The 16,641-nt window shown below is 32.8% G+C and overlaps 1 protein-coding gene across 1 annotated transcript; it reads right to left on the bottom strand.

Moving 5' to 3' along the window:
- Positions 1 to 7,058: 7,058 nt before the first annotated feature.
- Positions 7,059 to 12,015, bottom strand: LOC124842826 (putative pectate lyase 12). The gene is made up of 4 exons (XM_047319399.2): positions 11,740 to 12,015; positions 10,887 to 11,347; positions 7,766 to 8,414; positions 7,059 to 7,346 (listed from the first exon to the last, which is right to left on the bottom strand). The coding sequence occupies exons 1-4, from the start codon at positions 11,871 to 11,873 to the stop codon at positions 7,148 to 7,150; spliced, it is 1,443 nt and encodes a 480-aa protein (XP_047175355.1). The 5' UTR covers positions 11,874 to 12,015; the 3' UTR covers positions 7,059 to 7,147.
- Between the last annotated feature and the right edge of the window lie 4,626 nt (positions 12,016 to 16,641).

The following is a 16,641-nucleotide window of genomic DNA, read 5'->3' as shown; positions in this document are numbered from 1 at the left end:
ACAATAGTTCATCAAAATGTTAGTATCACATTATCAACAATTATTTTACAATTGGATACTCCATTTGTAAGAGACAAAAATGATAACTATAACTACTATTGATGAATGGTTAAGTCTTATGAATGGTTAAGTTTTTAAGTCTTATGATTGATTAGGTGCAATTTTCATTGACAAGGTTTTCATAAACCTTGTAAAATGATCTCATTTTAGACAATAGTTCATCAAAATGTTAGTATCACATTATCAACAATTATTTTACAATTGGATACTCCATTTGTAAGAGACAAAAATGATAACTATAACTACTATTGATGAATGGTTAATGTCAGTAGTTAAGTAGAGTTAAGACGTAATCAATACGATAACTGCTATTGATGAATGGTTACTGTCAACATTAATAACAATTAAAAGGTAAATAAATATGTCCTATAAATAGAGGTTTAATTCTGAGGTAAAGGGGATTTTTTTCATAATTGAATTACTTTAGACCTTTAGAGAAAATTCTAACTTGAGCGTCAGATTATCTTCTTCAGATCTACCCCTCAAACTGATCGGTCACCCAGAGCGTAGAGAGGAGCATACGTTCATCCAGGCAAGAGAGTTGAGCAGGAGTCATCCTCTTCCCATTCTAGTAGAAACAATTTTACTTTTTAATTTTCATTTTCTCTCCTTCAAGTCAAATAATTACATTTTCTATTTTTGTTTCTCCTCTTTCCTATTTTTTTATTGTTCATTTCAAACTATATATATATATATATATATATATATATATAATAATGAATTAAATATGTTTTTATTTTTTAATTTTTAATACAAGTTAAAATTAATATTTTATTTGAAACTTTGACTTATTCTTTCAACTTTAAAATGTATAAATTTAGTTCTTTAATCAAATTTGATTAAGTTTATTATGAAACACGTTTAAACTATCAACTAAATTTAATAAAATTTAATTAAAATAACTAAATTTTTATACTTTTAAAGTTACAAAACTAAGTTAAGTTAAGATTTTGAAAAAGGACTAATTTTAATTTAATAAAAACATATTTAACACTTGAAATATGTAACGAGTGAGAATAAAATTGCCATTGAAGGGGTAGAATGGCAGGGAAAATGAGGGGTAAAGATGAGTTAGTTGGGGAACCAGGCCACATGGCACCTACAGCGGAAGGGAGTGGCAGACAAAGGCACGTGAGGGAAAGAAAAATGAATACAAGGTTCAGGGATTTTCATTGGGGAATGAATGGTTACAAAAAGGGAAATTAGTTAGCATTTTTGGTGTAGGCAATGATTGGGAATTATTCTCTCTCCCTCTAGACGTATGCCTTCATTGTTGAGTTTTTAGCTTTTTGTAGTTTCTTTTCGTGTACTCTATGATCCCATTTGAACTCACAATCAGAGAATAACACTGAATACACTTTTCTATTTCCAAATTATGATGCTCTTTTACTGTGCTTTTACTATTACATTGAATAACATTATAAACTGGTGCTTTCATTGAACATGGCCGAGACTTTATCTTCAAATGACCTAAAGCAGATCCTTGAGCTAATGCAAAAACATGAATGTGAGCATGCTGCAGAGATGCAAGAGCTACATCATGCCATTGAGGATTTGAAGAAGAACATGATCCATGGTGGAGCGAACTTACACAATGTTGAAATGTAAAGACCTTTTCCTAGAACATTAGACCCAACAACATTAAACATCTGCCAACTGTTGAAATGCAATCACGCAGGGAAAACCATAAGTGTTTGAATCACCAATATGCATTTCTCCAAGTTGAATATGAAGAGGAGGAGCAGACTGATATAAAAATCCTTGGCTTAGAACAAAACCTGGGACATCATCTTTCCCTTAATGCTTTAAAGGGTGCTGCTGGTGTGGGATTATGAGATTCCAAGGGTCATTACAAGGAATGACAATTCAGATATTGTTGGATAGTGGTAGTTTTGATAATTTCTTACAACCAAGGATTGCTCATTGCCTTAAGCTTCCGATAGAGGATGATGCAAGTACTAGTAGGTAATGGAAATGCCATGTCTACCGAAGGGGTTATCAAGGAAGTCCAAGTTAAAGTACAAGGACATACACTTAAACTTCTAGTGTACTTATTACCAGTTGCTAGTGCTGATCTAATATTAGGTGCTGCTTGGTTGGCTACTATTGGAGCACAGATTGCTGACTATAGCTCCCTATCCCTAAAGTTTTATTTAGACAAACAACTCATTACATTGCAAGGTGAGCCACCAACTCTGCCAAAACCAGCAGAGCTGCATTAGATGACAAGATTGTGCAAAACTAATGTTATTGTAGAGTTGTTTACATTACAATTAGCTCAACCTCTCACTCTAGAGGATGATTGGTTGGTTATTCCTGAGGATATTGAACTAGACATTGCACTCATACTTCATACCTACTGAATGATATTTGCAAAACCTAAGGGTCTTCCCCAAATAGATCTCAAAAGCACTACATTCCTCTCTTGCTTGATGTGAATGTTGTGAGAGTGAAGCCATACAAATATCCTCATAGTCAGAAACAACAGATTGAGAATGTGGTGCAACAGATGTTGGAGGATGAGATTATTACCCACAACACCAGCCTTTTTTCTTCACCAATTATTTTGGTCAAAAAGAAAGATGACACTTGGAGGTTTTGTACTGACTATAGAGCACTGAATGTTGTAACAATGAAAGACATATTTCCTATACCAACTGTTGAAGAGCTATTAGATGAATTATTTGGTGCTAAATTCTTTTCTAAGATGGATCTCAAATCAGGCTATCAACAAATTTTGGTCCACCCTATTGACAAGTTCAAAACTACTTTCAGAACCCATCAAGGCCACTATGAATGGCTTGTCATGCCATTTGAATTAACAAATGCCCCAACAACTTTTCAAGCTCTCATGAATGACATAATTCAAGGACTTCTAAGGAAATTTGTGTTGGTATTTTTTGACAACATACTAGTATATAGCCCTTCTTGGTCTACTCATCTTGGTCATTTGGAAATAGTTTTACACATATTACAAGAAAACAAATTATATGAAATATTATCCAAATGCTCTTTTGGTCTATCTCAAGTGGATTACTTAGGCCATATTGTCTTGGGGAATGGCGTAGCAATGGATGCTAACAAGGTTCAAGCTGTTTTACAGTGGCCATGCTCTCAAAACACAAAACAGTTAAGAAGATTCATTGGTCTAACAGGTTATTACAGAAGATTTATTAAAGGGTATGCTGCAATAGCTCACCCCTTGACCAATCTCCTTAAAAAGGATAATTTTCAATGGACATCACAAGCAACTCAAGCTTTTGAGGCCCTGAAACACGCAATAACCACTGCTCATATACTAGCATTGCAAGATTTCACAAAAATCTTTGTCTTGGAGACTGAAGCATCAGGTTTGGGAATTGGTGTAGTTCTCAGTCAAGACAAGCATCCTATAACATTCTTTTCAAAAAAATTATCCTCCAAGATGCAACACAAATCTGCTTATATAAGGGAATTCTATGCAATCATAGAAGCAATTGCAAAGTTCAGACATTACTTGTTGGGTCATAAGTTCATCATGAGAATTGATCAGAAAAGCCTCAAAAGTTTAATGGATCAAGCTCTCCAAACCCCTAAGCAGCAAGCCTGGTTACACAAATTTTTGGGATATGATTTCACCATTGAATACAAGCCAGGGAAGGATAACCAGGAAGATGATGCACTGTCCAGATCCTTCTTTATGGCATGGTCCCATAGAGAGACTAATTTGATGTCCAAAATTCATAAAGCCACATAACTTGACCCTAATCTTCAATCTGTTATACAAGCTTGCGCAGTAGGGAAACTACCTAATATTAATTATTCATACTATGATGGATTCTTACATTGGAAGCTCAAAGTGATGATTCCTAGAGATGTTGAGATTATACAATTTTTACTTAAGGAATACCACAGTTCGATATTAGGGGGTCATGTTGGAATAACTAGAACTATGGCTCGGTTGTCTTCTCAATTTTATTGGTTTGGAATGCTCAAAGATATTACTCAGTATGTCCAAGAATTCCTTATATGCCAACAAGCTAAATCTGCCACCACTCTACCAACAGGGTTATTACAACAACTGTCAATGTCGAATCAGGCTTGGGAAGATATAACCATGGACTTCATTACGGGTCTCCCACCTTCCAATGGGTATATAGTAATTATGGTTGTCATTGACCGATTATCTAAGTATGCTCACATTGCTCCCCTGAAGGCAGATTATAATAGTAAGATAATGGCAGAATTGTTCATTAATGTGGTTGTCAAACTACATGGTTTTCCTAAAACCATAGTCTCTGACAGAGATAAGATATTCATAAGTCAACTTTGGCAACACCTTTTCAAGTTGAGTGGCACAACATTGAACATGACTACGACTTACCACAATCAGTCAGATGGGCAATCAAAAAGCACTAAATAAGTGTATAGAGATGTATCTCAAGTGTTTTACTTTTGATAATTCCAAGACATGGACCAGACTGTTACCATGGGCAGAGTTCTAGTACAATTCAACATTTCACAGCAGCCAACAAACAACACAATTTAAGGTGGTGTATGGCAGAGACCCCTCGTCCATAATGAAATACACTGTGGATCCTAAAGATCCACCATCCGTCCAAGAGTTATTAGGGAAAAGGGACAGGGCTTTGGCTCAATTGAAGAGACAACTCCTTAAAGCCCAGGAAAAAATGAAGTAATATGCAGATAACAAACGAATGCATAAGGAATTGAAGGTTGGCGATATGGTTTTAGTAAAACTTCAACCTTATAGAAAAAATTCCATTGCCTTTAGAAAAAAAATCAGAAACTAGGACTTAGGTATTTTGGCCCATTCCCAATTATAGATCGAATTGGATCAGTGGCCTATAAACTCTTACTGCCAGAAACTTTTAAAATTCACCCCATCTTCCACATCTCTCAAATAAAAGAATGCAGGGATCACATGATACTACCTATGTTCCCCTCCCATTAATTACACTGCCAGAAGATCCTTTATTGATGCCTCAATCTATCCTTTAGAAACATGACATACTCCATAGGTCCAACATCATTCCTCAAGTATTAGTTCAATGGGTTGGTTTATCTTAAACAAAAGCCACTTGGGAAGACATTAAGGAATTTGTCAAAGCTTACCCTGACTCTAACCTTGATGACAAGGTTAGTGTTGATGGAGAGGGTAATGTAATGACTGAGAATATAATTGTCACTAAAGGGGTAGAATGGGGAGGGGAAATGAGAAGTAAAGATAAGTTAGTTCGGAATCAAGCCACATGACACCCACCGTAAAAGGGAGTGGCAAACAAAGACACGTGAGGAAGAGAAAAGTGAATACAAGGTTGAGAGATTTTAATTTTAATTGAGAAATGAGTGGTTATAAAATGGAAAATTGGGAGATTTTAATTTTAATTGAGAAATGAATGGTTATAAAATGGAAAATTAGTTGGCATTTTGGAGGTAGGCAATGATTGGGAATAATTCTCTCTTCCTCTAGATGTATTCTTTCATTCATTGTTGAGAGTTTTTATCTTTTTACATCTTTTCTTGTACTCTGATCCCATTTGAACTCACAATCAGATAATAACACTGAATACAATTTTCTATTTCCAAATTCTTGTGCTCTTGCTTTTACTGTTACATTGAATAAAGTTACAAAATAATTACAGAGATCAACGTTTTTACTGTTACTTGAATAGCATTACAAAATAATTACAGAGATGCACGTTCGAGGCTACAATTAACCTGTCTAAACCCACGTAACGAAGGGTAAGCCTAGGCCAAAAGTATAAATTATTTTATCTTGTATTGTGTTTTGCTTTCACGTTGAGTACTTCCGCCAAAATATCACGTTTGTTCTGTAATCTTTTAAAGGAAAAGTATAAAATTAACAATAAAATTGTATAATTAAGAGAGAAAAAAATAAAACAGCAAACTGAAAGCTGATCTTGATATATAAAATTTTAAAATTAAAATCCAATTTTAAAGTGCCGGATTCAGATTTTAGTGCAGAAAGAATCTGTGTTGAGAATTAATCCTACTATACTAAGAATATTATCAACTCATGTTTGGTTTTGCATGCCATACCGTTTTAATTTTCAAAGGATAAACCACCCTACGAATAACTTAAATTTAAAATTAAAGCAACACCACCTATTGTTCTTTCCGTTTTCCCTTTAAATTAAACAATCGTCAGAGATATGGAAAAGCGTATATGCATGCTACCATAAAAACCACGAAAATCACGGCCACACTTTTGGTCAAAAGGAAAAGAAAACGATATCTGTTCACCAAAATGGAACATCAATTAAAACCCACATACACGCATCGAGATTATCTGTTACTTTCTTTCATTTTTGTGTAATAAACTAACATAATTATGGATAAAGTTTATGATCAAACCCTACCCGACAAGATTCCATCATCTTCCCATCTACTAAAAACAAGTAGCATAAAGTTCATAACTCAGGTAGGTCAATGCAATTTCAAACACTTTTTTAGACACACTCACAACAATTTGTTACAAACAAACTCTATATCTCTGTCCATTTGACATAAAATACACACTAGTTTCTAGCCATTGGTTAATATCCTTCTGAAAGTTAAAGGGTACAAGGGTTGTGTTTGACGGACAAACATATACTCCTCGGAGTTACAGAAAGCCGGTTTAAATATGATTTTATGTTTTTGAATATATATTAATTCTTAAACTTAAAATACATATAATTTCTTAATTTAATTACGTTAATTAAAATTCTTAAACTTAAAATACATATTTAATTAAAATTTTAAACAAATTTGTATTTCAATTTTTCGTATAATGAAGAAACAAATGTTTTAAACACCTAAGACTTTTTTTTTAATCTGTCCTGGGTATAACTAAGTTCTCCTTCGCTACAAGAGTGGCAAATTTACAATTTTCTCTCTTGACATTGTGGGACACATAAAGACTAAGCCACAGAAAAAGGGTTCGAGGGAAAAATAAAAGAGGACGGGGGAGAAGGGGTTGGGACGAAGATATATAATGATGATGGAGGAAAATATTTAGTCTCAAGTCATTCCAACAGAGACAACAAACATCATCGTATTCGATTGGTTACAACTCATTTTGCTATAGAAGTGTTGTTAAGGTAATTGTATGAAATAAGAGGCACAAGAAAGCAAGAAATGCAGAGAGAAGAGGGAAAATACGTGAAGGTGGCAGCGGCATTGTACTCTGGGACATGTCATCCGTGTATTCTGGGCCTGTATCTGAAAAATATACACCACCATCATTGGCTCCTCTCGTCCACATTCCCAGATTATTGTCCCTGTTCATCATTCAACCATATTTCAGATTCCATTTCCATCTTATGTACATCAAAATGAAAATTTCCTATAAAAAAGTTGTTGAAATCATTTATCATAATTGTAATGTGTTCTTAGAAAAGTAAACTTACTAAGAAAAACAAAATGAACTCTACGAATAAAAGAATTTTCTTTGTAACTATGTCTTTACACATTTTTTATTTATTATATTCTGTATATTTCATAATTATTACGTATACCTTTTGAGTAGAGAATTTTTTTATGATTTGATAATTAGCTTTGATTATGATAAATGATATCATACTAATTTACTATTCTTAATTGTATTAATTAACTAATTTTTTATAATTATGAAAAATGTGTACAAAGTTACGTTAGTTATAATTAAAAAATAATTAAGAAATAAACATAATTAAGATACCTGGCAACGCCGAGCACACCGGCGGACATGGTGAGAAGCGAGATACGATCCACGTTCTTAGGCTCAACGCTGTACGCATTTTGGTAGTCAGTGCCGGCCTCACCTCCTGAGGCCACGAAAAACGCGCCGTTCAGCATCACATCCCCTTCCGACCTCCAATTCCAGCCGCTCCACTCCCCTTCTCCGGCGTCCAGCCTCTTCGTAATCTGCTTTGCGTACGGATCCTCCGGCGCAGTGTAGCGGTTCCCCTGGCTGTTAATAGTAGGCCTCCCACTTCCCCCGATCGCGTACATCTCCCATCGCGTGAAGTCGTTGTTCACCACGTGAATGTAACCTAGTCTGCAACGCGGCATGCGCTGCACCAGATTCTCTCCAAAGTGGTTGAACGCGATCGTCACTTGCATCGCCGAGTCTGGCAGGTAGTGGTCGCTGTGGCCTAAGAGCATCACGTCGTTGTGGTGCGAGAAGTGGTTGTTTGAGATCGTTATTGCCGTCGAACCCATCACCGCGTCGATCAGGCCATCCTTGCACCGGGATAGCGTGCAGTGATCGATCCAAATGTCACGCGACGAGAAGATTGAGATTCCATCGCCGTCTGATTCAGTTCGGTACCCGTAGTGCTCTGGACTCGACCGCACGTTAGCATTACCTGACAATCGTGGTAGTGATAATCATTACATATTTCTTTTTACTTTTTCTTCAGGGTGGAAATATTATTTATATATATATATATATATATATATATATATTCAAAAAAATTACATAACTATTATAGAAGTGTAAATAAAAAAGAATAAAAGTTGTATTTCAAAATTAAGTGAAACCAAACACAAATTTTTATCAGAAAATAATTCAAACAGATATGAAACAACACGATAAAGAAATTCAACAGTTTAGAAAATTGATATAACACTATTTTATAAAAAATTAAAGAATATATATTTTATTTTTTAATTATATATAATTTTATTTTAATATTTTTATTCAGACTGATTTGTTACTAAGATGATTGATCAATTTGAATCTTGGCATTCTTAGATACCTTGTTTTCTAAATATGCAGCTCCATCATTCCTGCAAAGACTTCTCTCTTTCAAAGTATATTCACCTAGATTATTTTAGTATTTCTTATTACATATATCTTAATAATAATAATTTAAAATAAATAAAGGTACGAAGTGAACAAGAAGAATAACATACTCTTTTTCAAGCATTTTGTGTTTTAAAATAGAATAATGAATTTATTTAATTTTAAAAGTTCATATAAAAATAAAAATATAAGATAAATTAATTAATACAACGACATATAGATAACATAAAACAAAATTAACTAATTCCCACATTTTTTTCTTCGCTTAGTATGGTACTCGATTTTCATTTCAATCTAAAAGAGCTAACAAATACCTATTAGTGGTATAATTTTACCATCATGATATATCTATCCAATTTCGCTATCATTATTATCAACATTATCCTATTATAAAAAATAAAAGTAAGAATAAAAAGTTATAAAAATATAAAATAAAATTGAATGACGTATAAAAAAGTTATGTTATTCCTTTTACATATATAAAAATAAAAAAATAAAAAAACAAACTCATTCTTTTTTAATAATGAATCTATCTAGTTTATTCATAAAAGATCTCATTGTCTTTATATTATCAGTGTCATCACAACTTACACTAATTTAAATTTCGCTAAATAATATTATTTGTCTCTATTTTTATAGTGAAAATCAAATGGATTTTCTTTTTTTTTATGTTTCGTAATTTGATTTTTATTTTAAACAATTTGATTAAATCAAATTAAAGAATTGGCACATGTCAGATTGTAATTTTCTTACGTTTTCTAATTTTTCTTTAATTTTTTTAAAATTTAAGAAAAAACAAAAATTTATCAAGTGCCAAGATTTAAAAAATTAAAAATCTTATTCCTGTTACACTACATATTATTGTCTTAATTTAAGTTAAATTTCTGTATTTTTATATTATTTCAATTTAGTTATAATTTTTTTAAAATTAAACAATTTTTGTTTCTTTTATAATTAAAAGCAAATTTAAATTTATATAAATATTATACAAATATTTTTATTAAACTTAATATTTTTAGTAAACGTATCTAACAAAATTAATTTATTTAAATTTATATTTTGTATTAAATTTTATTTAAAATTATTTTAAAGTTATTAATAAAAAATAATGTTAATAGAAAAATTTTAAATTAATTTTAACTAACAAATATATTAAACTTGTCTATCAATTATTTTTGATAAAATAAATCCAATCAGTTGAAATAGTTTTATACTTTTAAAATGTGTAAAACTCAATAATTTCTATATAATTATTTGAGTAGGTTTAAAAATGATTTTTTAAAATCAAATATAAAATTTAAAATATTTTTAAACAATTTTATAATAATTTGAAACAAATATATTTAAAATTTGAAAATAATTTCAAGTTCAATATAAATATAATACAATTAATCTTATTAAATATATTTAATAAAAATATTTATATAACATTTGTATCGTATCCAAGCTTTAAACTTGATCCGAGTGTACATTAAATATGGTTAAAGTTTGTATCGTATTTTATCTTATTACCATTATGTCGACTTTAGAGGGTAACTCTTTTTTTATAACTAAAATGTGTTGATGAAGTTTTGCATTTTATAAATAGAGACATCGTTTTATAACGTTAAGAAAATAATAGGTTTTTTTAAAGTGTAAAATGGAAGGATGTGATGATGAGAAAGAAAAGGGTGCGATAAGCAAGGGTACTAAGAGGGTAATACTTTACTTACGTGGAAAAAATGTAGAAAGTGAAAAAAATCATATTGGAGGGAAGCAGAAGCAAAGCGGGAAAAAGCATCATTATTTCTCTGTTGAATCTAACTTTGAATCTCACTTTATTGCATGTACAAAAGCAAAGAGGTTCCATAAATTTATGGTCAAAGTGAAAACACTCTTTTCAGTTTTCACACTGACTGAGGCTGAATTTTACAAAGTATGTTAATTTTACTATCCATTTATTTTATATTTTAAAAAAAATGAATAGAATAAAACTGAGAGTTTGTATTAAAAGTAAGTAAAAGAAGAAAGTATTGAAGGATGAATGTGTTACCAGAAGGATGGCAATGGTGGATGTGAATGTTGTGAATAATGACATTGCTAATATACTGAAGAGTGATGCAACCTCCACCCACGATGTGCACATCAGCACCACGGCCATCAATGGTTTTGTAACTATTGAAAATGAGTTCCTGAGAGAGCTTAATCATCATGTTACTGGGGAACACGATCCACAGTGGTTCATTCCGTATCACTGCATATCTAAGTGTTCCTGGTTTTGGGTTCACAGGGTCCTCATCAGATGAATCCGTGACTATGTAAAATTCTCCACCTTTTCCACCCTTTGCGTTCTGCCCAAACCCAATTCCACAATCAGCCAGTCTCTGTCTGTTGTTGGCCCAATCTGGGTCACACTTCCAACAATCATCAATCGGGTTACCTGTAAGACATGATGCCACATCTTTCTCTGACAATCTCAGCATTTCCCTTCTTCCCATTGAAGCATTCACCCTCCTGAAAATAACAAACTAAATTATTATATCAAGTTTCAAAAAAATTGTCCCTTTCGTAGTCTAGAAAGATATTCTAGAAAAAAAAAACATTTTTATCACTAAAAATAGTCACTTTGAGGCAACAAAATTGGGTAACTTAGCGTGTGACCCTGAAAAAGGAAGAAGAAATGAAATGTGAGTTGCTGGTTTTTGGCAATGACCCAGATGTAAAGATTGTATCTTTATGTTTTAGCTTTTATGTTACGAGGTTGGGATGATAATTTTCAATGTAGGGTCTTGAAGATAAGGTGAAATAAAGGGGTTAAGTGAGTTGGTTTGTAGTGGTTTTTGTGCTAAAAACCTGAAAAAAGAACTACAAAGACAGAAAGAAAATAAGGTTTTGGAATGATGTACCTATGAACTTGTGTGGCAACAGCTTCCGGGTCTGGATGTTGCCCTGGGAGAGTGAGGTTGAATGCTGCTGTTCCATGTGGTAAAAACGAGGACAGAACGGAGAAGAAGAGCAAAATGTGGGTTGCTTGAAACATTGTTGATGAAGAAGAAAAGTGCTTCTCTGTGTAAGTGTTGTTGCCACTACAATACACAGAGTGTGAACACTTCACTCACTCCCTCTCTCTCTCTCTCTCTCCCAATATTGGTCGCTCAGAAAGATTGGTACTTGGTGGTGTTAGTTTTTAGTAAACAATTCCGTGATTAAAGGAACATTGGACACAATGAATCACCTTTTCATTACATCTTCCAGTTTCGTAGTCAAAGGCAACTAAAGTTCAGTATCAGTTTCTAACAGGAAAAAAAAAAGAAAAATCATTAGGAACCTGTAATAAAAGCGAAAAAAGATTGATATAAAATAATGCTACTATAGGAGAGTGTGGGTTTGAGTTTTAGTATTTTAGTTTGGTTTATAGAGTTTAACCTTTAAAACATTTGTGTTTTGTTTTTGATTATGATTGTATGAATAAAAAGAAGAGAAGTGGGATTGGAGGGTGTGAGGGGCGCATTGAGCAATGTTAGAATGAAACGAAATTGTCCCTGATATCGAGGAAGTTCTGAGAGTAACTTGACCGGACCTGACCCTTGGTGTGTTTCAACGTATAGTACTGCCATTTCTGAAAAGGTAAATAAATAATAATATGAAATAGAGAAGGACAAAGAAAAGGGTCGTTAGTTAATTTAAGAGCAGGAACATTCTTGCAGAACTTCAAACTGCTTTTTGACTTTTTCATCACTTTCTTTTGCACTGTTTTTGTTTCACTAAATTAAATTTTTAAACTTTCTCTTCTATATATACTAGTATATTCAACGTTACCACGCACGGGTTTTTATTTTAATTGAAATTTATTGTATATTATTAAATTAATTATTATTATTATAAAAAAATATAGAATTTATTTTATTAATTGAAATTAGAATAACAATAAAACGGATTATAAAAATGAATAATATGAAATTATGATAAATTTTATTATAATAATATCAATTAAAGTTAAATATTTTATCAATAATAATCTATACAATATACAAATACATGAATAATACAATTTAAACAGATAAAATAAAATTATCTGATAAACTTAAATTTTAGAAAGCTATTAATAATTTTTTTAAATCTTATTTTAATATTAGATTGATTCTCAATTAGTTTGTTTTTAATAAAAATAAAATAAAGATCGATAGTTTTGATTTTTCATTATTAGATTATTAGTAGAAAAAGAGGATTTTATAACGATCTATCATAACCGATGGAATTCACCTTATGAAATTCAACTATCATAATAAGTTGACTGCTAATATTTTTGTAATAAAAATAAGAGTTATTATAACGTAGTTTTGGAGACATGTCATAATATATCAATACGATGACAAAATTGAAATTATGTTTAAACATATTATGATAGGTATTGACCTCTCATAGTGGACTTTTGTTATGGCTGTTAACTTAGCACCTTTCATAATACATGAGACATTATGTTGAACAGATATTATGACTGGTTTTAAAGAATCTATCATTGAATCTCTTAAATCCTAATTTTAGCGTATTCTTTGTAACCTACTCTTCACTCTTCTCAATCCTTAATTTTTTGTTCACACGTTCCCTACATCCTCTCTTTTCTCAATTCATCATTTTGGTCACCATTGCATCCACGTCGTGTAAGAACACCGTCGTCGACAACCCCGTCGTGGTAGACGAAGGAGAAAAGTGGAAGAGATTTAGTTCGCCGAAAGCGTTTGCGAAGGGTTGAGTAACGAATGTCCCTTTCCCTTAAAGGTTTTTTGGTCCAATCAAGCGCTAGTTGTCCACCGCCAATGATTCCACCCGCTTCAAAGAGAGCTTCATAGATGATCCTGAATGTTTATGTTTGTGTTTGGGATTGTTCTTATTCTCATGATGGATTCTGATTCAGGTTTGTTCTTTGTGTTTCAATTTGGTTATATTCCCATCCCCCATAATCCCCTTCCCTGTTTCAATTTAGTTTATGTTCAGTTCTTTTCGTGGTAAGTGATGGTACGCAAGTGACTATGTATTTGTAGCCTGCAACAAATATCTCATTTCACTCAATGAATTATATCATTGCCAACACATGTAGGAATCTAGAAACAAGTATTTTAGAACTAAATGGGATGTTACAATAAAATGAAACATTATGAGAGTGTTTATATTTTCTTAAAACATTATCACATTTAAAAAGATAAAATTTAAGTAAAAATTGTAAAGGGTAGTAGGATAAGCATAGATAAATAAAGATTTGACTATTAGTGTGTTACTGAGCAAGTGACCCTAGGTATGTAATGTATGTGTATACTTCTACTACTATTGTAACTATAACATGGTTTCTTTCACTTGCATATGCAATCCATAAGAGTTTGTGTTTGTGCTTTTATGTGTTGTGTGTTGAAATGTAATGTCTTTCTTATTATTAATATTTATGTAAGGGAGTTTAGTTTTAGGGTTTTGTAAGGGGCTTTCCGCCCATTTACTTTTCAGAACTATTATCTACTATAAATGTAGTAGTAAGTTGTATCAAAAGTTCTAAGTAAAATAAAACCTTTTAGCTTTTCTCAACTCTTCAAGTTGGTATCAAGAGCCATACCTCTGTGTCTTCCTTGTCTGTTGTTGGCGTCGTTGTCTCTCCGTCATTTTCATCGTTTCTCATCGTTGCCCATTTTTGTCGTCGTCGTTAATCATCGCTTTCTCTGACTAAGTCAAATGTTAGGTGCACCTTGAGAAGCGCGACCCAACCCTGGTGGTCCCCTCCTCAAAAGCCCACGTGCCGTTTCTCTCCTACCAGTCTCGGGCTTGTGTTCCTCGTGTGTCGCCTTCCTAGTGTCAGAGTTACATCGTACCACTATCGGTTGTCTCGTCGTTGCTTCCTAAGTGTGTTTTGGTTCTTATTTCTTGGTTTCATTGGCCATGGCTCATACCTAGTGTTTCCTCCCTCAAGTTATTTAGAACCCTAAGTTTTGTGTCTTCTCATAACTTTAGATGGCCTCTTCTACTTGAATTAATTCCTCTTTATCTGCTACCCCTTTCATTATGTCTGTGAAACTTAATTGGAAAAAATATTTATCATGGTCCTTTGTTGTGGAATTATGGTTTCTTGGTCAAGGACACCATAATCACCTTGAACGAGATGTTTTTATGGTCCTAGATAGAAAAAAATAAAACTTATTGGCAGAAACTAAACTTTCAGTTATGTGTTGTTTTTGTTGCAATTGGTTGAGCAAGAGGTTCTAGATATCTTGAGACCTTATAAGTAGTGTTGTCAAAACGGGCCACCTGGCCCAACCCGACCCGACCCACCACGGGTTGATCACTTAGTAAGCTAACCCAACTCAGCTCACTTAGCGAGCCGAAAAAAATTGAATTCATCTAGATCCACCACGGGTTGATGGGTTAAATAGGTTGGCTCACTAGCCCACTTAACTTTTTTTCATTCTCTTCTTTTAGGATTCTTATAACAAGTTACTTGGATCGATCAAATTGAAACAACAATAATTGGACCCATTGATATAAAAGAAAATGAAACAAAAGAACTCTATTGTTACATATTCTAAGCTATCAAGCATAAACTTTTGCCAATTTAGTTTAATGAGACATACAAAATTGTTTGAACAAAAAACTGTATATAGTAGTTAACAAAAATATACAGCACAATACTTGTATATTCTAAAATGGTTATGCTTGTAGATAGGTCTAAAAACAATATAAAACAAATGACATCTTCTTGAATTATCCAATCTATAAGATTATCCATTTATAAGATTTGAGTCCTTAATGGATAAATCCACAATATTATGTTCTCTTGAAGCATCTTCTTTTTTATCTCCATCTACAATATATTAAAAAAGAATGTTAACTAATAATATTGAAACAAAAAGTAATAAATAATTAAATTATTTCATGTAATAATAATGTTACTTGTTAGTTCAACACCATGCAACCAATTTTGGAAGGAAAAAAAAATTCCAGTTGCAATGTTTTATTTTGTTTCATTGCAATTTAATTTAATTAAAAAAAAAAAGGTGGGCTGGTGAGCCAATCCGGCTCACCACGGGTTGAACCAGGGTGAGCCGAGTCAAAATTGGCTCACTTCGAAATTTCACATTTTTTTCAACACAACCTGGCCCAAACCCGTGGTGGCCCGGGTTGGCTCACGGGTTTGAACCCATTTTGATAACACTACCTATAAGACATGCTCCTCCTTTTGGAAAACGGCACAAGTTATTTTTTCTAATGATGTACAACGTCTTTTTGATGCAACTCAATAGTAGCTTCTCTCAAACAAGTCAACCATGATATGGCTTCCCATATAGAAAAAACTCGGGTTGCGGTAGAAGAGTTGAAGAACTTCTTTGTAGCTGATTCATTAGAAAGTATCAACAAAAAGCTTCACAAGTATTACATGGTCCTAATTTTGAGAAGTTTACACTTAGATTTTGATCATGTACGTGATCAAGTTTTAGTTGGTGATCAAATCCCATCGATGGATGGATGGCTTAGTTACTCAACTCCTTTGGGTACCTACATTGGTAAAAGACAAGAATTTAAGTGATGATATTAAAACATCAGCAATGGTGGCACCGCGAGGTAGAGGAGGAGGTAGGATCAACTAAGGAGGACATGGTGGTCAAAGCGGATGTCCTCAATGCTCGTATTGTAAGAGAATGGGCCATACCCAAGATAAATGTTATTCCTTGCATGGCTTTTCAGATAAAGCCGCTCATGTGTCTAAATTTGATAATTCAGAATCTAGAATTTTTTATGAAGAAAACCAAGAGGGTTTTGAAGTATTTAAA

Source organism: Vigna umbellata, chromosome 8 (assembly GCF_029865625.1).
Source record: "Vigna umbellata cultivar VRB3 chromosome 8, Vumbellata_1.0, whole genome shotgun sequence".
NCBI lineage: Eukaryota > Viridiplantae > Streptophyta > Magnoliopsida > Fabales > Fabaceae > Vigna > Vigna umbellata.
This window is presented reverse-complemented; position numbering and strand designations above follow the sequence as displayed.

Coding starts and splice junctions, on each gene's coding strand:
- LOC124842826 (XM_047319399.2), bottom strand. CDS start 11,873: ATGTTTCAAGCAACCCACATTTTGCTCTTCTTCTCCGTTCTGTCCTCG. Junction 11,348..11,739: donor GTTGCCACACAAGTTCATAG/GTACATCATTCC, acceptor TGTTATTTTCAG/GAGGGTGAATGCTTCAATGG. Junction 8,415..10,886: donor CCACCATTGCCATCCTTCTG/GTAACACATTCA, acceptor CACGATTGTCAG/GTAATGCTAACGTGCGGTCG.